This window comes from Barbatula barbatula (assembly GCF_947034865.1).
Source record: "Barbatula barbatula genome assembly, chromosome: 14".
NCBI lineage: Eukaryota > Metazoa > Chordata > Actinopteri > Cypriniformes > Nemacheilidae > Barbatula > Barbatula barbatula.
Window position 1 is genome coordinate 13,348,328 of NC_136777.1, and position 25,690 is coordinate 13,374,017.

At 39.5% G+C, this 25,690-nt stretch overlaps 1 protein-coding gene across 2 annotated transcripts in view; it reads right to left on the reverse strand.

Annotated features, from left to right (window-relative positions):
• Positions 1-3,039: 3,039 nt before the first annotated feature.
• Positions 3,040-25,690, reverse strand: part of fgfr3 (fibroblast growth factor receptor 3) — a 33,973-nt gene continuing 11,322 nt past the window's right edge. The window contains exons 3-18 of one of the 2 annotated variants that reach the window (XM_079473810.1): positions 24,476-24,742; positions 22,313-22,366; positions 20,177-20,346; positions 15,443-15,566; positions 15,165-15,355; positions 12,325-12,469; positions 9,926-10,101; positions 8,302-8,447; positions 8,075-8,196; positions 7,870-7,980; positions 7,592-7,782; positions 6,689-6,811; positions 5,715-5,785; positions 4,666-4,803; positions 4,446-4,551; positions 3,040-4,358 (exon numbers count right to left, since the gene is read on the reverse strand). In XM_079473810.1, the coding sequence (XP_079329936.1) occupies positions 4,194-4,358; positions 4,446-4,551; positions 4,666-4,803; positions 5,715-5,785; positions 6,689-6,811; positions 7,592-7,782; positions 7,870-7,980; positions 8,075-8,196; positions 8,302-8,447; positions 9,926-10,101; positions 12,325-12,469; positions 15,165-15,355; positions 15,443-15,566; positions 20,177-20,346; positions 22,313-22,366; positions 24,476-24,742 (2,300 nt within the window). In that variant the 3' untranslated portion in view covers positions 3,040-4,193. Of the gene's footprint in view, positions 4,359-4,445; positions 4,552-4,665; positions 4,804-5,714; positions 5,786-6,688; positions 6,812-7,591; positions 7,783-7,869; positions 7,981-8,074; positions 8,197-8,301; positions 8,448-9,925; positions 10,102-12,324; positions 12,470-15,164; positions 15,356-15,442; positions 15,567-20,176; positions 20,347-22,300; positions 22,367-24,475; positions 24,743-25,690 lie in introns of both variants that reach the window. The other variant, XM_079473809.1, reaches the window with a different exon arrangement.

Genomic DNA, 25,690 nt, shown 5'->3' on the forward strand with positions numbered 1-25,690 from the left:
ATCAGACACACCATTTTAGAATTGGCTCTTACAAACACACTGGTGAAAGGACCTCTTCGGCTGCAATGTAATGTCCAAACGCACGCATACACACACACACACACATAAAGTGTGAGTGAATGAGTTTGTTCAGATCAGGACGAGTCTGAAGAGCCGACAAGACACCAGCAAACAAACAGCCACAATGTAGTTTTTTGTGACACTTTTTCTTATTTCAGAAGTTTAAAGTTTTGGGAGAGGATTGCATTGCAGGACCGCATGAAAATGTTATGCCGAACGCATTATGTAAGATGGAATGTAAAGTATGGTGTAAATTACTCTAGTATTTATTTCATTATGTAAGCATATCACCTTTTATAAAAGCTCAAAAGAGCTCTTAGTGAAAAACTAAAGAAACACTTAGAAAACATGACACATTATATAAAAGCTAGTTAAAATGTACCTTGTATTGTAGATACATTAAAGGTATAGTTTACCCCCAAATAAAAATGTGTCTCATTTCATTTAAATTCTGTATGATTTTCTTTCTCTGTGGAACACAAAAGAAGATACTTTGAGAAATGCCTCCGTGGTGTTGTGTTCACACACAATAGAAGTCAATGGGTGCCAATTGGTTTGTTTGGTTACTAACATTCTTATAAACATCTTGTGTCTTTGTGTGAAAGAAAGAAACGAATAAGATGAAGGTGAATAAATGAATTTTCATTTTTGGGTGAACTGTCCCTTGTGTAAATGCTAAATTGGGTGTAACCCATCCCTTTAAAATTGTAATGTTGCAATGTTTTGTTCTTGTTGCTTGGCACATTGTTTTCTATGCTCAGTGCTCATTTCTAAAATCATCTGATCTCACATTTACTTGTTTTATATTTACTCATTAACTCACACTGCGAAACAATGTTCATAAAATGAAAATAATGTTTATTCATATGAAAACCTTCAGAATGATTTAAGCCTTCAGCTCACAAGTCTGTCCTGACTGTATATTCCCTGCGTTTATCTTACAGTAAAAAAATTTCATTTTAATTTGAAATATGCTTATCAAAAACTCCTAATAATTACTGAACGCAGCGAGCGTTGAATATTGTAGGAAAACGTGACAAGCGGAGACTCATTTTGTTGTGTTTATTGAAAACATATTGATTGACAGCATAAATCCGTCAGGCACAGACTGAGTGTAAAGAGGTTTAACAGCTCGTAAGGGGCACAACTGAAATAGAAGGGAATGTTCCAGAGATACTGCGATATGAAAAGAATTATGAAAAACAAAACACAACAACACCGTTAGTCAACTATTCCATTGGTTTGTTAAACAGAGAGGGATGCAGATGAAGGCTGAAGGATAAATGACCTCACTGCATTGAGAAAGAAATACCTGGAATGCAATGCGATTCGTTCATAAGAAAATACTGAAGCTTTCATCTCTGTTGAAACAAAACAAAAAAAAAACACACCTAGATAAAATCTACTCGACATATAAAGATCATTTGCAAATTTAAATCTATAACTTAATTTAATATCTTAATTCTAATAAGAGCTAAATGGCACTATCAAATAGAGCTTAAGAGAGAATACATGTGTGTCAAATAAACATCAGAGGTGACATCAGACCAGTATTGCTAATCATCCAGCCACTTCAAAAGTGCTGGAAAGAAACATAAATCTGTTCGGAAGTTCATGTAAACATTAAAGAAAACCTTCTTGGCTCTACCTCCATTCTGTAATACAAAGCATTAAGGAATGCTGTCCTTTTGAATAACATGAAGGTCAAATGAAAGGATAAGCAAAAAAAACCAAAATAAAAAATAAATACAAGGAAATAAATAATGATGCTTTTTATAAGGAGGGGTAAGGACCAGCAACATTGTTTGCTATGTTTGAAACAATGCGAAAGGGCCGTCAGTAGTAGAGCAGAGGATGCGAAGAGCATCAAGAGGTGAGCCAGAGGTTACAGGTTGTACAAATAGATCCCAAAGACTGAGCACTTGGTCTGCCGTCCAACAACAAACAGTAAACAGACTCCACACATAACGGACAAACAACGAAACACTGTATCTTTAGGGCCTGTCCACACATGGCATCGTCTTGCGTCCATTTGCGCAGTTGTGTTTCTACGTAAATGCACACTAGATGGATGCCTTTGTCTCAGCGGCTTGTGGCACAAGTGCATGTGTCAATGCATTCAATTTTTTTTGTTCCTAAACGCATGACCCCTCCCCGTGTGAACGGCCCCTTACAGAACGTGATGTCCCTCAGCCGGAAAAAGAAATGACAGAACGATATCATCCACATTTATGAAAATCCAATCGGAGAATTAAGGTAACAAAGTGCCTTAGAAATATTTTTAAGGAAAACCCTGCTTATACTCAACGTGGCTGTATATTCAGACCATACGTCACAATATCCAGCCGCTTAACTCCCTCTCAGGCACTTAACAAGTACAAAGATTCAATGGTTTGCTGGAGGAGGGAAACACTCATGTCGCACTATCACAGCCATCTCGTATCAAATCTACAGTTTTCGTATTTTAGCAGCAAGCGTATCATCCCAATCTCCTTTTCTCCCCATAATATATTATTGCCAGCTTTCTGCTTGAATGCAATTGTCTGAGGACACCCTGAGACACGACCAAGCTCTCCCAGAATGCTTCACTTAGATTTGCGGGACCAGAGACAGGCATCTGACAGCTGTGCACGCTAGAATTGAATAGCAATAAAGGTTCTGTACTCATTAACATACGACTCAGAGCAGAGAGGAAGTTGAAGATTTTGGCACTTTGCGAACATACCGACTCGGAGGATTACCTCAGAAACACTTTTTAGTTTAAGTAAAAAAGCAAATAAGAGCATTCTTAAAACAAACGTTCTTAATATGGTTTCACCATTTAGTTCCTTCATACCATACAGTTGGAAGAAAGGACCACAGTGCCAGTCCTCACCGAGGATCACCACTTTTCTAATACTATGGGAAATGGTCTACATATATATATATATATATATATATATATATATATATACAGTATATATATTGCATGCATGGAAGCCAAAATAATCGGAGAAATTACTATTTAACAATATACAAAAATGTGTAGGCTACTTGTGAAAAGTGCTGAAAGTGTGAGTCTTAAAACAAAGACACACTCTCCTCCTCACGAGAAAAAGCACTTGTGGTCCTTTACAATAAAATTCAATGTTTTTTACGTTTCAGCAGTACGCTGTCCTGATATTGCCAATTTTTGTACATTCTTGTCCCCGTGAACTAAGAGATGGAAGAAAAACACAAATAAAATAATCTTGCACTTTTGTAGTCAATAACTTACAAAAATTTAAATCTCAAGAAAAGAACACCTTTTTAGTTTACAGTACCAAAACCCAGACTATAGTTTTAGACCTCAACCCCTTTAAAAACCTTATGTCTATAAATAGCTTTACAAATATACATGTTAGTTCAAATAAAACCTTTGTTTCGTTTTTTTAGATTAAATGTTTACATGATCTCAACAGTGTACGCTCGCTAGCAATGCATTGCTCTTAAAACGTCATTATTTCATGATTTTTTAACATGCACTGCTAGTGACTGCAATATGATACATATTTAAATCTATGTATTTACAATAAAACTTTTTTTAGATACATACAAAGCACACAGTTATATTCTAACTCAATCTCACATCTAGGAGACATTTCACTCTCGTTTCTCATCTAGAGAGGGATGATAAAGGTTCCTCGTGAGAAAACTATGGAGCGGAGAGGAGAAACTGGCCATGGGTTAAATTTTTCACTCCGGTCAGATATTGCTCTGAAAAAACGTCCTGTCAGCGTCCTCTCTTTAAGCACAGAGAGAATTCACATGCATGACAGGATGATACTGTCACTGTTACGCAGCAAACACAGTGTTTATTCATGTTCCTCTTCAACGGCTTTTTGGTAGGCACGGAATGGTTTCACCCTTCTTGACTGTGTAGCGTAAAGGAAAGCAAAACTGGCCGAATACAAAAATAGGAATTCTCTTTTCAAAAAGCTGAATAATGATTTGGAAGAAAAGGTGGAGCTGTGGAACACAATCGGACTTCCAAACAGCTGAAAGTTTGAAGCTGCTCCATGAGATCCAAGTCTCGTGTGCTACGCTTATCCAGTCCAGCGAAGGTCTCAGAGCAGAACCCCACGGCCCTAAACCGGAACTCTTTATTGGAGTGCTTATGTTCGTATGACCCCATTGCTGTGGTGATGTTTGGGGAGGCAGGGCTCATCCGGTAAAGAATCGTGAGCAAACACAGAGTCGTCGCCGGATGAACAAGTGCTGTTGGAGTCTGGACAAGTAGGTGAATACTGCTCGAACGACACCGACAGGTCCAAATATTCCTAAAGCGAGCAAAGAAACACATTAGAATTGCATGCAATTGGTAAGTATATAAGAATGAAGGTGTTTGATTGAATAACATCTCTTACGTCGGTTGAAGTCATGGAGAGAACTCTGTCATGATCCTCCACCAGTTGTCTGAAGGTCGGTCTTTGAGAAGGCACAGCGTGCCAACACTCTCGCATTATCATATACCTGCACAAAGAATTGAATATTAATTAAAATATTTTCATACGATAAAATACATTATTTATATGTATACAATACATATGGAATGAATATAATTTATAATATTTCTTCTGAACGTACAGTTCATGTGTGCAGTTGGCGGGCTTATCCATCCGATGGCCCTCCTTCAGCAGTTTAAACAGCTCCTCCACTGGGATGCCCGGGTACGGTGAGCCGCCCAGGGTGAAAATCTCCCACAACAACACCCCGTAAGACCACCTGAGATGCAAGAAAGGGAAAACTTCAGAGCCAATATGATATATCAATCACAGGAAATGAAACCGATACAGCTATGCTCATGTGTAGTAACAATACTCTGTCGATCCCTCACTCGCCCACTCCATCTATCTGTCTCGCTCTTCCTGTTTCTCTCTGGGGTTTAGAAACTTGGCAGATGTAAGAGAGCAGTTTTGTTGGTTCTCAGTCAAGCTTATAATATACGTCTGTGATATGAGACGTGAGTCTATTAAACTAGACAGAGTGTGTGCGCGCACATATATGTGTGTGTGTTATCGCAAGCTGCGCTGTTAACTCAGGGCTCTTTTGTTATGATCCGCTCCTCCCACGCCACCACTGAGCAGTGCTAATCAAATTAGCCACGCTAAGAGACAACAGGAGCTATGAACCAGCTAATGCTAGCTGTCCAAACACACACACACACACACACACACACACACACGGTTAGAAGCCTTATGGGGCTTATATCACCATCCGTTCATTAGCTTTGTGTCTGAGTCAAATCACATTTACGGACATCAGCAAACTTGCGTGGTGCGCACACACAGAAACAAGCAAACTGAATTACGACTTTATTGACTCATATATCATAGCATAAGTACGGCCTATAGACAGAGACAGATGAAATTATTTTATTATTGCTGTCACAGCCGAACTGTGATTCAATTGTATTTAAGTGTATTGAAAAGTACAGTTTGCGTGACAAATATTTGGTCTGCCGAGAGCATTCATAAACTTTCACACACACATTCACTCAACCGACTTTGATGTTATCGTACAGTTCACCCGCATTCCTTTACCGCTCAATGAACTATATGAACAGACGGATGGAAGGAGTGAAAAGATGTAGTGACAGGAGTAAAGAGGTGATTTGCACAGCAATGTAAACTCACACGTCGCTCTGGTGCGTGTAGATGCGGTCAAACAGGGCTTCTGGTGCCATCCATTTGACGGGCAGGCGACCCTAAAAGACACAGATCAGTCAGAACAACAATAATGCTGAGCCAGCAGACACCCGGAGAACATCCACAGGCCCGCGGCTTAATCTCCTACTGTCCTATCGAATACAAATACACTTCAGTAGCCCATGTTAGTACAAACCCAACAGCATTCCACTCTCTAATGCAATTTAATCTCGAACTGTCCCATCGAATAGCCGTGTAGTTCGCCAACCTCACCCCACACCCAAAACATGCCGTCACAACACCTTCATGTTCCAATGGACACATGCTGGAAGTGTCGGAGAATCTAGGAAAACTGCAAGTTTCTGTTTCGTGTTTTTCTACACAAGAAGCTACTAAGAAAAAGGGTGCCCACAAAAATAAAATAGTATTTTATCATTTATTCATTCTCGTGTCATTTCAAACCTGTTTGACTTTCTTTCTTCTGCAGAACACAAAAGAAGATATTTTGAAGAACGTTGCTAACCAAACCACACTGGCCCCCATTGACTTCCATTGTTTGCAAACAAAACACCTGAGACATTTCTCAAAATATCTTTCTTTTGTCAAAATTGTCAGAATTGTAATAGTGGAGTAAGCTACCCCCTTAAGTTACTAGCATAGTTACTAGTTTAGTGAATTCTATGACATAAAGCAGGTCAAGTGTACACTAATGTACTCTCAGATCCTGTCCAGGTTGCGTCGATACTCACATGCTCCAATTACAGACTCCAGGTTTCATTCAACTGTCAATTTATTTATAACAGTCCACTCATACACGTCCCTTCAACAACGCATACTCATTCAACACCTCCCAATCTGACGTTTAAAAATATAGTATCTAACCACATCCTCTCTGCTTTGGTCCAGAGCCAGGAGGGCTATCGTTCAAGCATTCTGGGACTGATCGTAAAGTGTCGACTTACGTTGGTGGTCTTCTTGTAGTAGTCAATATTATGCACGTCTCTAGCCAGGCCGAAATCTGCGATCTTCATCACGCTGTCCTCGGTAACCAGAACATTCCGGGCCGCAAGGTCTCTATGGATACACTGGGGACGCAAACATAAAGAGGGTCATCTTTCTTTGATAAATGTGGACAAACATGACATCAAGTATCCAGAAGTGGAAAAAAGTAAGAGACCATCCTAAAGTTCATTTAATCATCATTTCTAGATGTATTGTGGTCATTCAAGTCCACTGTCTGTTGAATTTCAACAAAATAAAACCTCACAAGTGACACAAAGTCATCCAACAGCAATGTGAAAGATTGACTGCACGACAAGACACATGAAAACTGTCATATTTTCACAGAACATACCTACTGTATAATATTTTCATAATCCATGCCCACTGTATAATATTTTCCTAATATTGTATTCTGTATTTATTCACTGTATATCCTGCACTTGCTAACTGCACTTCTGGTTAGACCTAAACTACATTTCGTTACACTGTACTTGTATATGTGTAATGACAATAAAGTTGAATCTAATCTAATCTAATAAAAATCAAGATTATCACATCAAAAAATGCTCTTCCTTTTCAAATATTACTGTTGTATTGCTTAAAAGTGAATCTGAACTCAGTTCCTTGCATTATTTGAGCATCTGTTATTTGCACCTGTTTCTCCAGTTTTCATTTTCCACAAATAAGTGCAAATATAAATAATATAATTTAATATACAAGTACTTCAAAAAAGTACTTGAAAAAAACGAAAAAAAAAATATTATTTTACCTAAACGCATAGCTATACGTAAATAGTAAATTTGAGAATAATGAAATGGCCTCTTAATTTTTTCGGTGGTGGTACTGTATGTTAGACATGTTACCTTCTTTGAGGCCAGGTACTCCATACCCCTGGCGACTTGATAGGCACAGGACACCAGGTCTTTAAAAGTCAGCGTTTCGTTTGGTATCTTACAGGTGTCAAATGAGTAGTCCATTCCAGGAGGTCTTCTGGCTCGCAGGTACTCCCTAAGATTCCCTTTGGAAGCATATTCCACCAGCACATACAGAGGACCTGCATGCAGAAAGGTTCACTTAAGTAAAAAATAGCTCTTTTCAAGTCTTAATTCATAATGCTATGCGATCATATGTGTGTGCTGACCATCTTGTGTGCATGCTCCCAGCAGATTGATGATGTTCTTGTGTTTTCCAATCATCTTCATCATCTCCATCTCAGACACGAGATCTGACAAATCCTTATCTGTGCCGTCATCTGAGACATTGCGTAAAAATAAATGTCAATTAATGGTCAGAAAAATATTTTTTTGCTAAATATCATGATATAAAAATACTGTATGAACCCACACCTTTGAGCATCTTGACAGCAACAGTGAGAGGTTTGTTGGGTTTCTCTTTATCAATCCCAATAGCTTCAGCCATGACCACCTGACCAAAGCAGCCCTCTCCCAGCGGCTTACCCAGCGTCAGTCTGCAAACAAATAAACAAATAAAATGAACATATCATTTAACTGAAAATGTCTAGTTATTAAAAAAAAACATAAACAGGCAATCACATTATTTTGGGTACACTTACTTGGTACGGGGAAACTCCCATTTAGGGTCAGAGGGCAGTTCGAGCTCAGAGACGTTGGGCAGCATCGATCCATCGCTGGAAGACAGGCGTGCAATCCTAACCAGGGGGGTGTTAGAATTCATGGAAGAGTTCGATTCTAAGGACACCTGCTTGGGTAAAAAATAAAGAGAGCATGTTATTGTCCCTGCAAGACAATGAGAGCGAGAGAGCCACTAACAGCGAAAGAAAGAGAGAGAGTAAGAGAGAGAGAATTGAAACAGTAAATATCACAGACAGGAATCAATATTTTGAGAAGATCTACTCTCAAGTGTTGAGTTACAGACTAAAACATGTTGTCTATTCCTCTGAGGGCTGTTTGCTGGGTTTGTATCTGTCAGATCTCAGAGTAATGGAAAACAAAAGGGTGTAAAGCAACATTGCACTGCTGCCAAACAAACAGCTCTTATCCGAGTGGTTTTGTATCCTTTAGGGATGTTCAGTAGGCTGACTTCTTGCTCATCTTTTATCTTTACTTACATATATTACTTATGCTTCATCTGAACAATTCTACAATAAAATCAACGGCTCCCGTTTAAAGGACAAGTCAGTGAACATTTTAGCGGCATCTAGTGGTAAGGTTGCAAATTGCAACCAACGGCTCACTCCACCGCTCCCTTTCAGAGCACTATGGTGGCTGACACAGGACTAAGATGTTGTCACCTTTTCGCTTCTTTGGTAGAGGAGATAGCGTATTTACGAAATGCTTTTTATATAGCAGTTTGTCTGTTGAGGTCTAGTGTAGAAACAACATGACAATTTCTATGCAAAGGGACCTGAGGTGTATCTAGATAGAAATAGCTCATTCTTAAGAAAAAAAAAATATGTAAGGTCTTTATACACCTCTGAAGACATAGTTATGAATACTTTATTTCTATCAATAGTTCTACTTTTATCTTAACCGTCAACACAGTTCTTTCTTGACACGCTGCTATTTCATCTCACGAACACAGATCTTGTCTTTCATTAGCCGCAGAGAAAAGTATGTCAGCAGCGGTAGGAAAATCAAAACGTCTGACAATGATATCTCAATATTTTCTAAACTTAGATCTACCAGCAGTGCTGAGCTGAAAATATCCACACATATTATCAAGCTCCGAGCTTTTGAAAATGAGAAGAAAAGAGACACGACTGCGTAGCGGATTCCTGTGTGAGATGAAACAATGTCAGACTTTGGTTGCTGGAAAAAAATCGTGTCAAAGAAGAAGAGAGATTGAGAATGTGATAAATATTACTAACACTGACAGAATCTGAGGGTGTGACAGCTTCTGTGCTTTAAAATGTTTAAACAACTTGAGAGTAAGTTTCACCAGGAGTGAAACGTGATCTAAACTCTGTCAGTCAGAGGACAGAAGAGACACTTCTTACTGAACATAAAGCCCCAAAACCTTTCTATTAAACAACCTTTGAATTTACAATTTTTGGGGCCAGTTACTGTATATGTTGTTAGAATGTAAATATATTTAATTAACATTGGTTGTATAAACTCTAACCATGTAAATGATGCATCCATAGTAATGAGAAGAAGAGAGAGAATGAGAGAAAAAAGAAAACAGATTGATCAAATCTTGTATCTACTTTCTGTTACCTGTCTCTTGAGAGGGAATTTGGACAGTTTCTGCACAGGTGGGGTGGGTAGGGTCTTCTGCGTGTTCATTCGCATGCGACACAGGATGATGATGACCATGGTGAGGATGAAGAGCACGCAGCCTGTCACGTAGATGAGGATGTCAGCGTAATCGTCTTCTCTCTCCATCTGGACCGCTGACAGATCAAACCGATCAAAGATTAGACATGTGCGCTGTGTTTATGTCTCCACGTGTGCTGCTGTTATACACTACAGACAGTGATCTGAAATCATTTGATCCAATTCTTTGACCGAGAAGTTCAGTTTCCTACACTTGGGTTTCCTTATCGGCGGGGTCCCAAATGAACGCTCACTAAGTGCCAAATTTTGGCAAGCTTTGAATTGGCGGGCAAACAATACTGTACTTGCCAGTTGGCTTGTAAATGTCATTTTTTATAAGGACCTGCAACATAATACATGGCTTAAATCGAATTGTGACACTGATATTCTTGACCCTGTCTGGAAGTAACAGAAGTGATTCAAAAACACGTAAATCACAGACTAAAGCGCACATCTGTCACAACTCACGCGTCTTCTAATGTTTTTCTCAGCGGAAAATGTGTCCTCAGAGGTTTATCTAGAATCACTAAAGGGTTTCCATGTGCCGACACATATAAGGAATTCCCCTTGCAAAACAACACAGGTATAAAGAATTGCATCATAATGGGTTGTCAGGTTTTTGAACCATTTAGTTTTGTGTATGATTAGCCAAACTAAAACAAAATTTCAATTAATATAATACATTCGATTTTTTAACCATATATATGAATATACGCAATGTAAAAGACAACATGACAAGGTTTAAAGGATTTTAAACACATAAAAAATATATTGTTGAATTTTACATCTGGAAACATTACTGTTGTATTGCTTAAAAGTGAATATGAACTTGTCTTTGCAGTTATTTTGTTTCTACAGTTTTCATTTTCTGTGAATAACTAAAAAATATTTTTATTTGAAATTTGATAGAAAAATTTTTAGTAGTTCGCTGAATGAAATAAAAATGATTACTTTATCTAAACACATATAAATAGTGAAGTCAGGAAAAGTGAAAAGAATTTAGAAATATTTTCTGTGGCTGTATAACATATTTATACAAAATAATTTATATTATTATTTTATTGATAATATATTAACAAAATATGATCAAAAATATTCCCGGCTAATATATTTTAACAATTCACCCGATGTTCTGGCCAAATATTAAAACTGCTTATCGCCACAGAAGCCAATAATGGCCTGCTGCTCAGTACGGCCATAATGATTTTATATCAACAAATTTGCGGGGGACTGAGAGTATCTTTAGTTACAGGTTGTTTAGAAGATCTAACCCCCTTAATTAAACTTATTACAGATGATCCCAAGTCAATCGGTTGTTGTTTTCTTCGAAGTTCGTTAAGCGAAAAGCCATCTTACAATCGAATTAGCATGCTATCACACCCCCACGCAGGTACAAACATCCCATAATGCCGTTCTCTCCAGAATGCTTATTTGGCATTACTGTAATGAGCTTCGCACACAGACCTGTGCAGGAATCTTTTAATTACGCCTGCAGAATGCAGAACGGGATAACCGGATGAGCCTGCCGTCCTTTATCCCGTTGTTAAGCAGTGAGGATATAAGAATTAATGAATCCAGTCTTCCAGCTACTGGAACTGTGTACCATCAGCAAATACTCCAGTAAACACCTCTGACAAACACTTCCATTATGAGCACTTGTGTTATCCAGTGGAAACAGTCAACGGGAAAACTTCATCGTTCTTCCAATGTTTGAGTAATGCTGTTTTCTGAATATGTCATGTTTGAATCTAAAGTCAATTACTAACTGGAGGAAATGGACCTCGGTGAGAGCAGATGGCATATTTAATTTGACGCAAAATATTAGTTTAGTCGGTTACGTTGGGATTTAGTCTGGGTTGTTTTGTGTACCTCTGTGTTGATTTATTAATATGACAAAACATTGAAATGTAATTTTTCGAGAAAATATTCAGATGCATTGTGAAAATGATATAAAAAATGAAGACAGGGTCTTCAAGTACCTTTTCAAGCATGTTTAGAAAAGGGCCACCACTGGCCAATCGTACAGAGGTGAGATGGACACATTTATGACTTGCTTGGACACGATTTTACCCATCTTGCATCTAAGTCGATAACTACTTTTCTATCTATATAAACCCTGATGAATACAAACCACACGCTATCTTAGACTTTCTGAGCATGGCATTGTATGATCTTCACAGTTCACTGCTACACCTCACAGACCTTGTTTTCAAAAAACTTCACACAATAAATAAAATGCACGGAAACAGACACATGAGAAGAACGGCAGAGTAGGACACCCAAGAGAGAGACAAGTATACCTGGTAATACTGTAAGCCAGGCAGAGTGATGGTTAAAGCCAATGGAGTTTCCCGCTAGACAAGTGTACTGCCCCGCATCCTCAAAAGACACATTGGTCAGGTAGAGAATCTCCAGCTCTTTATCCGTAGTGTTTATTCCCGCAGTCTGAGTAAGCAGAGAGATAAAGAGAGAGACAGATCCATAAACCACCAGCCTTAAGAAGAGAACAGGGGAGAACCACACCCAGACCCTGAGAGAAAGATCAGTTAGACCCATCACCAGTATACCAGAAATACAATCCTGGCTGAAACAGAGAGATAACAGAAATGGCAAAAGCCATTTCAGCATTCAGTACTTTAGTCAGTCAAAATATCTAAAAAGCCATTTACTTCAGAAATCTAAATTATGTGACACAATAAGACTTGATTCCAAAGAATATACTTCAAATTAAATTCTTGGATTCAAGCATATTTTCTTACGGTTTCTTAAGCATTAAGAAGGTCATGAAGTTAATTCACAATAAATACTCTGAAAACTAGTCTCAATGTCACACAGAATTGAGCTTCATAAGTAAATTACAGATATTTTTACTGGAAAACAAGACAGACTGATCAGGGAACTGATTTTCGTGGCGTAAAAGCAAAATAAAACCCTAAACCTGTTCGGAAAATGTTTAGTCTGTCAGCGTTGGCGGGTCGTTTTAGACTCTTCATCCAGAACGTCTGTGCGAGGTGCAAAGAAAACATAAAAATGCACCCTGAGGTGAGAAGACTATTGCCAGCAAACCTTATTTCAAATCTCATGAGATAAACCTATTTAACTTTGTTTCTCGCCGAAGTTGTGTGGATACGTGTGTGTTCAAAAACGCTCAAAAGAGTTGCGGCTAAATAGTGGCTAGCGGTGTACATTATATGGGAAATCGATATCGTCTATGTGTGTGCGGAGCTGTCTCCGTTTCTATTAAACAGGCCCTTGTTGCATTGATTGGAGAAGAAGAGAAAGCAGGGGTTTAAGTGAAGCGGACACACGCTCGGTTTACATAACAAGTCCTTGGATCGGGTCACCTTTTTTAATACGGGAGAAGAGCAAGCTGTTTGTGAGGGAAAAGCAGAGAGAAACGGAGAGTTTGTCTCGACACCACCACCAAAGTCTTGACAGACAGCGGCTGTTTGGAGAGAGCATTACCTGGCTGGGACACTTTGAGCCAGAACACATTCTCTGACATGCCTAAAAAGTTGCGGGCTCTGCACCAGTACTGGCCTGCGTCTTTCTCTGACACATTATACAGAGTCAGAATATCGAAGGCCTCTTTTACCTTACTGACAAAACTCTGCAGAGACATACACACACATTTAGTCAGAGCGAAGTACGTTGACACATGAACACAGACAACTCATGATTTTAAATGATGCCTCCACCTTGTTTTAGCATTGTGTAAAATCATGTGGAAGATGTGGTGCGTTTGTACATTAAAGGGACAGTGCACATATAATTTAACATTAACTCATTCTCATGTTGTCTTAAAATGGAAGATTAAGAATGAGAATGTTTAAAGAATGTACTGGTTGTTCTTTACTTTTTATACTTTTATGGTGGTTGCAAAACATGAAAGAAGACATTTTGAAGAATGTTGGTAGGCAAAAACCGTTGGTCCCCATTCACTTCCATTATACGGACACAAAACCAATGCAAGTCAATGGGGACCAATGGTTTTCTGTTACCAACATTCTTCAGAATATATTATTTTGTGCTCTGCAGGAAAGAGTTTAATTTACTGTAAATTATGTAAATGATGACAGAATTTAAATTTTGGGGTGAACTATCCCTTTAAAAGCCTCAAGTCAACTGTATTTAACAGTGCCATTAGTATTTACATTTTCTCATTTTGCCTTCCACATATAAAACTCATAGAAGTTTAGAATGACATAAGATGGGTAAGTTATGAAATAATGTACATCTTTGTGAAATATTCCTTTATAAGCGTAAAGCGTCACTGTCGCTTTAAAGGGATAGTTGACCCAAACATGAATATTCTGTAATCATTTACTCATCCTTTTGTAATTTCAAACCTGTATGGCTTTCCTTATACTGCAAAGCACAACAGAAGATATTTTGTGAGAAAAATGAAAGAATTCTCATTTTTGGGTGAACCATCCCTTTAAATGAAATGTGCAAATACTCAATTTCAACCTTCTCTGAATGGTTTTCAGATGCTCATTGGCTTTATTCTGTTTCCGATCTCTTCCTTGATCGCAGCATTTGCGCCACACATGATCCGTCGCTCAGCATTCTCTGTGTGTATGGGGGGGTGCAGGGGACAGCTTCAGAGGCTCCCAGTAAAATACTGTTTCAATTATGTGGGAGTCTAAAATAGCGTGGCGGTCTGGCCAGCCGACGCTCTCCCCTCCTCTGCCTGCTGACTCTGCCCTTCCCTCGCTTTCCGCACTCACTTTTTCCATGGCTTTTTCGGGAGCCTCTTCCCTCGTTCCCTCCTCTTTCTCCTGTGAAGAGTGAGTGGGGCAGGAGAGCTAATGGCTGTCTCCCTGCGCGACGCCACCGCGGCGGTTAGCTTAGCCCAAAACAGATGTCTGCCTCCTCTCTCTCTCTCCTCAGAGGAAAAAGAAAGCGAGAGACCCCTAATTCTCCTGTCGCTCAAGTCTATAGTGAGATGCTAACATGGGTGGGATTGGGAGTTGGAGGGAGGTGCTCTAAAAGCTACTAAAAACTCAAATGAGACTTAATGTGAGGATTTATTTAAGCTGTAGTTGGATCATGTGCTCCCCTTGACAGTCCTAAATACGTTTCTGTACAATAGACGCATTTGATGTAAAACAGATAGAAGTGGGAGCCTAAGTTGTACCTTGAGGATGTGGACGTAAGGGGCGCCATTGGGCCCATAACGGCTTCCATTCATCTCGATGTGTTTGAGCCACTGGATGTGTGGCTGAGCATCACTGTACACCTTACAATGAAACTCAACATTAGTGCCCACCACCACTGTCTGATTGGCAGGGAGTCCAGCCTGTAGGATGGGCCGGTGAGGCGAGCGCTCTGATTGGACGAGAGAGTTGATCGATGTTAAACTCAGATAAAGATAAGTAAAAAGTCAAAGTTTGCATGCGAGTCGTGTGTTCATACCGAGCACATCGAGTTGGTAAGTGTGTCTGATGGTCCCGTATTTGTTCTGTACCACACACGTGTAGTTGCCTCGGTCGGATGGAACGGCACTCTCCATTACCAAACTCCACTGCTGGTCCCGCAACTTCAGAGAGAAAGACAGAGAGAGGGTTATTCATGAAGTGGGATATTATATAAAGGAGTGGATGTGCGTTCTTCCACAGGTCTTCTGAAAATACGCAGGTGCTAAATTCTCCATGTCAGTATAATGTTATGAGTAAGATCCAGTGGGCTTGGCTTGCTGCTGACGGAATAGTTACCCATGTACACCACACATGAATGCTATGCCAAGAAATCTCAAATGTAAAGAATTCCTCCAACAAATGGAACTTCTGAATATTTTGGTATTTTTCTCATCGAACACAAAAGTAGATTTAAATTAATATACATTGATCTGTCTTAGGTAGTGCTCAGCTTAAAGTGATAGTTCACCCAAACGTGAACATTCTGTCATCATTTACTCACTCTCGGATTGTAGCATACTTGTATAAATGTCTTCTGATGAACACAAATAGAAAGATATTTGGAAGAATGCCAGTAGCCAAACAGATCTTATCCCCCATTTACGGTTATAGTAGGGAAAATAAATACTATGGGAGTCATTGGCGGATGAGATCTGTTTGGTTACTGACTTTTTTCCAAGTATCTTCCTTTGTATTTAGCAGAATATACAAACTTATACAGGTACAATGTGAGGGTGAGTAAAATGATGACAGAATTTTTGGGTAAACTATCACCTGCTGCTTTTACAGAAAAAGATCCTAAAAATGTTTTAAATTGTGGTTTGATTGTCACCAAAAGTTATACTAGAATACATTGCACGAGTCCTATGGACCACTCAGGGCTGAGCTAGAATCATTTGAAAAGGCCTCATGAACTGTCCCTCTAAGTGAAGTTCTGCATTACAAATCTGCAATGCAACTTTTTCTTCCACGGAAAATATAAAAGCATATGGGCTGAAGATTGACATGAGTGCCATTAATAACGCCAGACTTTTCCTTCTTGGATGAACTATACCTTAAACATCACCACACATATGAAATGTGCCAATGGGTCACAAAACCTCTTTCTGTTTACACAAACTCTTCACCTTCTCACACACACTCATTCACATACACTAATTACATATACGTCTCTCTCTCTCTGCCTATTTCAGTCTCTCTCTCTCACTGTCTCCCTTTCATTCTCTCCGTACTCTGGAGGTCTGAGTGGAAAAAAATGTAACTGTGTAAATATTATGGCCCAATGTTTTCTAACAGTTGCGTGGTAACACCGCCTGAGTGGGCAACACGCACACAGACAAACACACATGCCTACGAAAGTTGGCAAAGGAGTCAGTGCCCCCTACACTCCCCAGCCCCCCGTCCTCTGGTTCCTCAACTCGACTCGCTTGTCAATGAATCTTTGGAGTTTGCTGACTGACATGCTGCATGGCATGAGAAATGTGTGTGAGTCGGTATGTGCCACTTTCCATGAATACTGTACAGTTTGGTGTCTCATTATATTTTGTTACAGTAAGTACAGGCGAAGGCATAAATATATTTGTATATTATGGATAAGCTGTTGTAACATTTAAATAAGCCAAACATCACAAGTTGCTAATTTAATAACATCAAATGCGCCTGCAGTTCAAACATATTTATCACATTGCTGCTGTCCTTCTGAAACCTTGTATCTCCATATTTCGTCAAAGTCACCCTTTATGTTTGTCGCAGGTTTTAGCAAATATCTAACCAATAAAACGTATTAAAAGTGCTCGCCAACTTTGATAACATATTTATTTACATAACAAATTGAATTATTTAAAAAGTACAGTGTTTTTCCATTTCATGAAAAAAGCAAATCTGGACACCCAAGGTTTTGGAAGGACAGCAATGATATGTAATTGAACTAGCAAGTTAATATTAAATTACTATTTATAACTATAACTTATTACTATAATTTATTAATATAAATTACTATATTAAATGTATATCAATTTTGTTATTCTACATTGTGTAAAAATAATAATGCTGGAAAATAAAGAGCTTTAAACTGTTTTAAGATCCCAAACCACATGTAAAATGTATGAAAGATTTGTGTGTAGAGTGCGTGTGTAAAAAGCTTACTGGCCCCGTGAATTGTAACTTGCGATCGTTTTTACTTCCGTATTTTGACACATTTTTTAAATTGACTACGTTGTGATTTCAGTGCGGGAATATTAAGAGTAAAATGTGTGTGAGGAAACTCGGGTCTCTCTCGAGTGTGTCCTCGATTTATAGTTGTGTCAAAATGGTGTAGTCTCTTTCTGTCAGTGGTGCTGTTTAATATGACCCACAGAGACAGGAAGCGAAAACAACTGACCCCAGGTCTAGTTATTAAAACTACAAAACCGTTTCATTTTCTCTCACTGGAAGTCTGACTGGAAATGCCGTGTTTTACTATTTAAAGAACCCATCGATATTGTACAGATGGCCCATTATCATACACTGCACACGCACCCTTACATGAAACTCTGTTAAGAGCTCTAGAGAGCCTACTTCAGGCCAACCAGCATATAAAATTGCCTTTTACAAATTCAGGATTCATTTCTAAACGGCTATTACTTCTAAAGTCGAAGTGTTTAATTTCGGCACAACTAGCGTCGCTTTTTCAAGGGCCGACACGGCTGTACAATTATTTGTAGTGTTTTTCACATTGGTCTGTTATTGCAATATAAAGTTTTTCATATAAGCCGTCCTTAAATAGCAAGCAAAACAAAATTAACCTTAATTGGTCACATGTGACCAATAAGTGGGCAGGTCTAGTGGTAATATGGTTGACTAGACTTTTATAAGTTAATTGCTGAATGTTACTCTTATAAAGGGACATTTCAAACCCGTATGACTATCTTTCTTCTGCAGAATAGAAAAGTAGATATTTTGAAGAAAGTTGGTTACCAAACAGCACTGGCCCCCATTCACTTCTATTGTACAAACACAAAACAATGCAAAGTGAATGTAAATATCTTCTATTCTCTTCTGCAGAAGAAAGAAAGTCAAGAAGGTGAGTAAATTACGTTATTTTTGGGTGAACTATCAATTTAATAAAGACATCTACCGCAGTGGCATGCAGACAAAAGCCACATTTGTCGGTGGATTAGGGATTCAACCTTTCATCAGTGACTGGCAAACACTCCAAGCATACAGAATTTAAAACGAGGGTACTCCCCGCCGAGAATGCACCCTCAAATTGAGTCATCTCTCCGGAGAACGTAACAGCGTTCCTGCGCTCACTTGTCAATTGAGCAATATCACAAACACTCACACGCTCTGCTTTTACAAAAGCGTTGGTGTGTATGTGTGCGCGAGGTGTGACTAACCCACCTCGCCGCAGATTAGCATTCTAACAATGCGACTTCGGCTGCCATATGTGAGCGTGACAAAAGCCACGCCCCCTCCGTCAATTAAGGTCTACAAATCGCCACGGCAACACCCTCCCGGAACCTCCCCCCTTCTGATGACTCAATAGAGAGGTGAACTTTGACCTTAGAACCCTGGCAGTGAGGGAGCAAAAGTAACTGTGTGTGTGGGTGTGTGTGTGTATGTTTGTGTGTGACCATTTAAAGGGAAAGCTGTGAGAAAGTCAACTGCCTAAACAAAGCCATGGATAGCGAGAGTACAGCATGTGACTGATTCTCTGCATTTAAATCTCATTCCGCCATCTTAATCTGCAATTAAACAAGCTCTTGAACGTCGGCCAGAGAAGTAGTTGAACGCGTAACTGGCTCCGGTGCCAACAGAAACACAATCACATATTGTTCCTCACGCCACACGATTCCCAGGAAATCATTTCAAGTCAGTGCACTTTGCACTTTCACCACGTTTGTTATCAGGACTGTCATCTGCATAAACACAATTTCACACACATCCCTATGCATAAATGTAAGACCCCTGAATTTTAGCCGTGATCTTAATAGAGACAGAAGCCGTCCGGTGTGAGCTGTCAAGCCTCTGTGTATGTGTGTGTTAAATAGAGCTATTATGATGCTGTCAGACATCTCTATGCCAGCAGCGACTGTGTTGATTCAGAGTGCAGGTTTGATATAAAGGATGACCTGGGGTCGGTGCGTACCCCTGCTGTGTGTATATGTGTGTGTGTGTTTGTAAGTGCAAGGTGGTCATTATGGCCGTGGAGAGGTGGAAAGGTCAATGTTTTGTTTCTAAATGTCTCTCTTAGGGGACACCAGTTATATGCCAACATGTTAAAAAAAGGGTGAGATAAAAAAGCAGCACGAATGCAATAAAGAATTGCTCTTTCACTTCTCAAGAGTTCTCAGTTACACTTTTTAAAGAGTTTTGACAGAGATTATTTAAACAAATGACATATACAAAGTTCACATAACTCTTGGAATGAAACAAATAAGAAAGACACAAACGTAAGAATCAGAGAAAACTCCACATTGATCACACATTTACAAACAGAAAAATAACAACAAGACCACACACACAACATTTTGCTCCTCTGCTCTTTTGGAAGAACAGCAACAGGTGGAAGTTTTCTCTAGAGACTACAAGCCAATCACATCCAGAGAGAGAGAGAGAGAGCTCCTAAAGAAGCAGATGTTGTGCATCTGTGTAAACTCTAAACAACTGCAGACTTGTGTTATCTGCAATCCTAAACACAAACCATAATAATTATTATGCATAAGTATAATTCATATTCCTATCTCCTTACTTTAATGCCTCCCATTCTCTGCTCTCCCTTGAATTCCTTCCCATTTTTCAGCCAATGAATGGTGGGTGTGGGGTTTCCATCAGCCGGACATCGGAACTTCACCGTATTGGCGGCAGGGACGGCCAATAGCTTCTTCTCCATTCGCTCGGGCCGGTCCCAGAATGGCGCTTCTGTAGGGAGATCAAAATGAGAAAATAATTAGATGCTGAAAATACAAAACATTTCCTTATGAAAGTTTGATAAGTGAATTAAGTTATGGTTAAAGTATAGTGAAGTATGGCTAGCGTAATGATCTGTCCTCTATATAAGTGTACGTTGACGCGCAGGACAATTTTTTAGGGGGTAGGGTGTTCCCTTTGTGTGGGTGAATGTTTATGGAAAGATTTTTCTTCTGCGCTCTGTGGTAGCGTCAGACTGGCTGCTAATTCCCAGACTGAATTAAAACTTGTTTGGAAAAGCAAACACACACACATTAAACCCAATGTGAGGCGTTTACGCTCGAAGGAGACAAAAGTCTGAAAGATGCCAGTGTTTAATCCTTCACAGAGCTATAATCGCACAATGCAAATTCCTTATAATAATGAACTATCACAATACAAGATGAATTTCTCATCTAATCCGCATACAAATTTGGTTTATAATAGAGTCTGTCATGTGGTCAGGTCTATGTTTATACATTCACAGTAGTTAATTCTAACATTAACCTTCCTCAGCTAAAACAATAGTCATTATTTTCATTATTTATTATTCACATTTTTTGACAAGTCTTGTCTCGTAGTTTAAATGTGTGTGGCTTTAAGAGATTGATGCTTTTAACCTACGTCAAACAATTAAATCCAGATCACTTTAACCCGAGAACTGGCAGACTAAACCCACAGACGCCATTTCTCTCCAGACATCTGTGAGCACAAACACATTAACCTAGCGGCCTATATAGAGACATACCATAAATTTATAACACGATTTTTGTGTGAAGTTATTTATAAATCCCTAGACCGTAGGATTTACAAAAATCAAACCCATAAAACGCTATGAATTGCATTTATGAACATTTTTAAGAGTTCCAGACTTAGCTTACTTTTGGAGACTGTCTCCCCCAAGACTACAGTACATCTAATACAATTAGAAACACACAATAAACCCATTGCTGCAGTAATTTTGCGATCTAAATTTAGCTCCATCACTGAAAAAAAACACCGGCAGCAATATCATTTTTTTCTCTGCCTGCTGTATAGATGCTATCAGATATGAGTGTGAAGGATGATTGTCAAGCTGGCATTTCATTTGGCATAGACTAATAACTCTATACACGCACGCATGCACACACGCACACACAAATATTTGTCCCGTTTGCAATAGATTATCAGATACTAGATGCTGTACAGTCAAACTATCAAGTTCACCTGGCGAATACATGCATTTGTGTGTGTGTTTTGCCCTTGCTAACACGTTTTATGGAGTTTAACACAGACAGTCGGCGCTTTGAAGTGAAGACCACAAATCTACAGTGACCTAACTTTATTTCCATTTACTTTTATTCCACAGCCAAAATAAGCCATCAAAGCAAAGCAGAACACCACACAGCTGATATTACACACAGCTTGCTTCAGTCAGCCGAGCTGAGAGCCGTAACAAGCTCTGCATCATTAAGATATTACAGAATGATGTCATCAGATGTCACACACACAACCTCAGCTCTTCTCGAATGATCCAAAGAGCCCAGACCTCACAGCCTTCAGCTCTCTCTCTCTCTCTCTCTCTCTGTCTGTCTCTCTTTCTTAATTAGAGCTGGATTACTGGTCATTAAACTCTAAAGGGTTTTTGGTTTTTGCTTAATCCCTTGTTTCATGCCCTCCCCTCAACCCTGAGCCCTCCCCCAGCCCACCACAACAGACAGACGTTCTTTCTTTCTTTCCTGCTTTCTTTCTTTCGATTTCTCTATCATATATCTTAAATTATTTCTCATTTTCTCCTTCTCTCCGTCTCTTGACAGTTTGCGTAGCGGTATCAAGTGGAGGACAGTAGCTGATGAAATGAGATGCAACCTATACCCCAGCTAAAGGAAAGACAATCATTACACAACAGAGACATCTTTGTATGAAAAAATGAGAGGGTGAAACACACCATTTCCATTACCTGCATCGTCCGAATCTTCACCATAATCCTCATCATCACCCGAGGACAGGGAGTCTAAAAGAGAGAAAGAGAGAGAGCGAGAGGTTATATTTCTAGACCACACTATGGCCTTTCTTTATGAACAATGAACCTATTCATATGAACGAAAAAAATAAACTGATAACAAATCAAAACCAATTACGGCACACACACTCTCTCAAACGCTCACAAACACACGGCGGTTAATGGATGACAGATGTTAGCAGTCTTGGAGATTTCTATCAACAGCTGTATTTTTACGCACAACCCCACACATGCCCTGAAATACACATACACAAACACACAGTTCCAAATGAACTCATTCAGTAGGAGAAAAAAAAACACCACGACACTGAAAAATTAATTATTCTGTCCTCAGCTCCTCCTCAGTGCACATTTACACAGGTACAAGTATAGGGCACACGCTCCTAAAATACCACCGGAGCGTGAAATCCAACACTGGGCCCATTTAGTGCTAAAGATACGCTGTTCCTGAGACACTGAAGGTTTCTGTGTGCGTGTGCAGACAGTTTTGTTATATTTTCACTTTATGTGGCTTAACGGTCGTCATTGGATGCTGTGGTTGAACTTTTGTATGTTTTGGAGATGTGGAGACTTTGGTCAGGCGTGTTGTTTTTCTGTGGTGGTCCATGTTTTTATTCAAGGAGCAGTACACCCAAAACGTATATTCTGAAGCTGTGTCACGTCACAAATACTTCCTTGCAAACATTTTCACTGAAGTCATTTTAAAGTGTTATACAGTATGTTGCTGTCTTGCAGTGCGTCTGTGAGATGTGTTCTGTGTTAAAGTGTGCCGAACAGGATATTGCTGTCTTCTGAACTCTTTATCGGCATGCGGTAATTGGTGCAGATTGTGTGCCACTTTCATATTTCTTTTTTCTTTATCCAGACGCACGCAGGGAGGAGAGCTGATCTGAGCTGGCCTAATGCCAAACACATGTGGGTAGAAGAAACCTTTCCCCTCCTTGTTCCTCATCCATCTGCTTTAAATGATGAAGTGATTCCAGATCATTACATTCTAATGAGTTGTCAATGAGCAGCTCAGCTTGGGTCCCTGAGTTTAACGGACTATGATTCACCCCAAACTACTGTTCAAACACCTTTTACAAAAAAAGTGATGGTTAACCCATACATTTAAGTTCTGTCATCATTTACTCACCCTGGTGTCATTTCAAACCTGTGTGACTTCCTTCGGAAGGACACAAAAGAAGATATTTGGAAGAATGTTGTTAACTGGACCCCATTCACTTGCATTGGTTCTGTCTCGATTCAATAGAAGTGAATGTGTTCCAGTGCTGTTCGGTAAGCAACCTTTAAAATATATTTTCTTGTGTTCTGCGGAAGATAGTTGTACAGGTTTGAAATGACAAGAGGGTGAGTATTTTTGGGTGCACTTTAACAGTTTATATTTCCTCTTACAGCATGAACATGCCTATGTTTGTAAACAATACAAACAATAAACAATTACTGTAGTGAGGTAGGAGGGACGAGAGCCGGGATTCGAGGCTGAGCGTCAGCTGTACGCGCACCGGTCTCGTATCACGGAGGAGATCGGGAGCATAAGAGGACGAGCGACCGGACCGTCAGTGAGAGAGGACCAGGCCTGTCGTTTATGTTTTGGTTTATTATGTTTGTATGGCCGGCAGTCGACTGTGAGGGATGAAGTTCGTCTCATTGTTTGTTTATTTAATTAAATGTTGTTTTACGTTCGCCGGCTCCCATCTCCTTCTTTCCTTTTATGGATCTTTGTTATAATTACAGTTACAATTTAATTTCATAAATTTTTAAACAAAACTGAAACTGGTGTCCAAAACATTCCATTCTGCTCCAAAGAGTTTTGCAATTTGCTTTTCATTCATGTAAGGCCCTCGTCGCTTTCTAAAACAACCGAACAGCTCGTGATTCTGCACATGAGCATGTTATTCGGCTTGTATGATGTGAAGTTTGCCAGTAGGTGTGTGCCAGAATATGTCTCAAGACCTGTTTGTCTGTTGGGAACAAGTTTGACTGGCGAGCGGCCAATCAATGCCCTGCGTGCCTGTGCTCACGCTCACACATACTTTACGAGAAGAGCAACAACATTTGCACTTAAAGACATTACAAAACAAAGAGACATCTACTAACCGGTGATTCTGACAGTGTAGTTGCTTAGCAGTATACTGCTGTGGGCATGTCTACAGGAGTATATGCCCGAGTCTTCAAAGGAGACATTGATGATGCGGAGAATTTTCTGCCCCACCCGGGTACGGTTGCTAGGAGACACAGCGTCCCCGTCTTTCTGCCACACGATGGGGACTAGGAAGTCGTGCGGGGAGCAAGAGAGATCCACGGTGTCACCGACTCCTGCCACGTAGTCCTCCAGAAACACCTCCACCTCACTTGATACCCCGTCTAAGAAATATTGATAGAGAGACGTATGTAAATGTGTAGTTCACTCAAAAACGAAAATTCTGTCATCATTTCTTCACGCTCATATAATTTGAAACCTTTATTACTTTCTTCTTTCGCTTAACAATGCCAGTACCCATTGACATCTATTGTATGGACATTAAACCTATGCAAGTCAATGGGGACTGCCGCTGTTCAGTTACCAACGTTCTTTAAAACATCTTATTTTGTGATAAAAGTTCTGATCACATTAAACCCCTTAGGGTCATGTCTTTTTTTTGCATCAAACTATTATTATTAGAATCTATTATAAACGTGTGCAGATCTACATTGAAAAGACTTTACTTAATTGTGACAAACGATTTATTTATTATTAATGATTTCATTCTTCGAAAGATGGGTCTAAGACGTGCACTAGAAAAAATAAACACCCAAATATGTTTATCAAGCGCCACGCTGGACGTCATGGAAACCGTCATGAAGAAATGTAACATTCTGAAATAAATATTCCACCTCGCAGAGTTCGCTTGATTTCTCCATCTCTCTTTTCCTTCAGTGCCCTCAAACCCTGTCTAACGCTATATGGCTCTTTCAACATAAAGTGACATTCATCTCTAAGAAATGGTGGCAGCAGTCATTTACAATTGACTGATGTATCTGATTTATGCTGCGTTTGTGTGTATGAGGTCAGAAGCGTGTTGGCAGACGGCTCGCAGACGCGACTGCTCTGGAGTGGAATACAAAATCAGCCACATGAATTATAGATCGACATGTGAACACATGCACACACACACACTGTTAAAACCAACAGTCCATCTTAGACCATCTAAAGCCAAAGAAAGTCCACACGAAGTGTTCATATATCTTTGATCATCTTTTTTTATGGTTCTTGTGCACTTTACTTCTGACGGCGTACTGTGTGATTCTCCGTCCACCTTTTTTACCTTCATC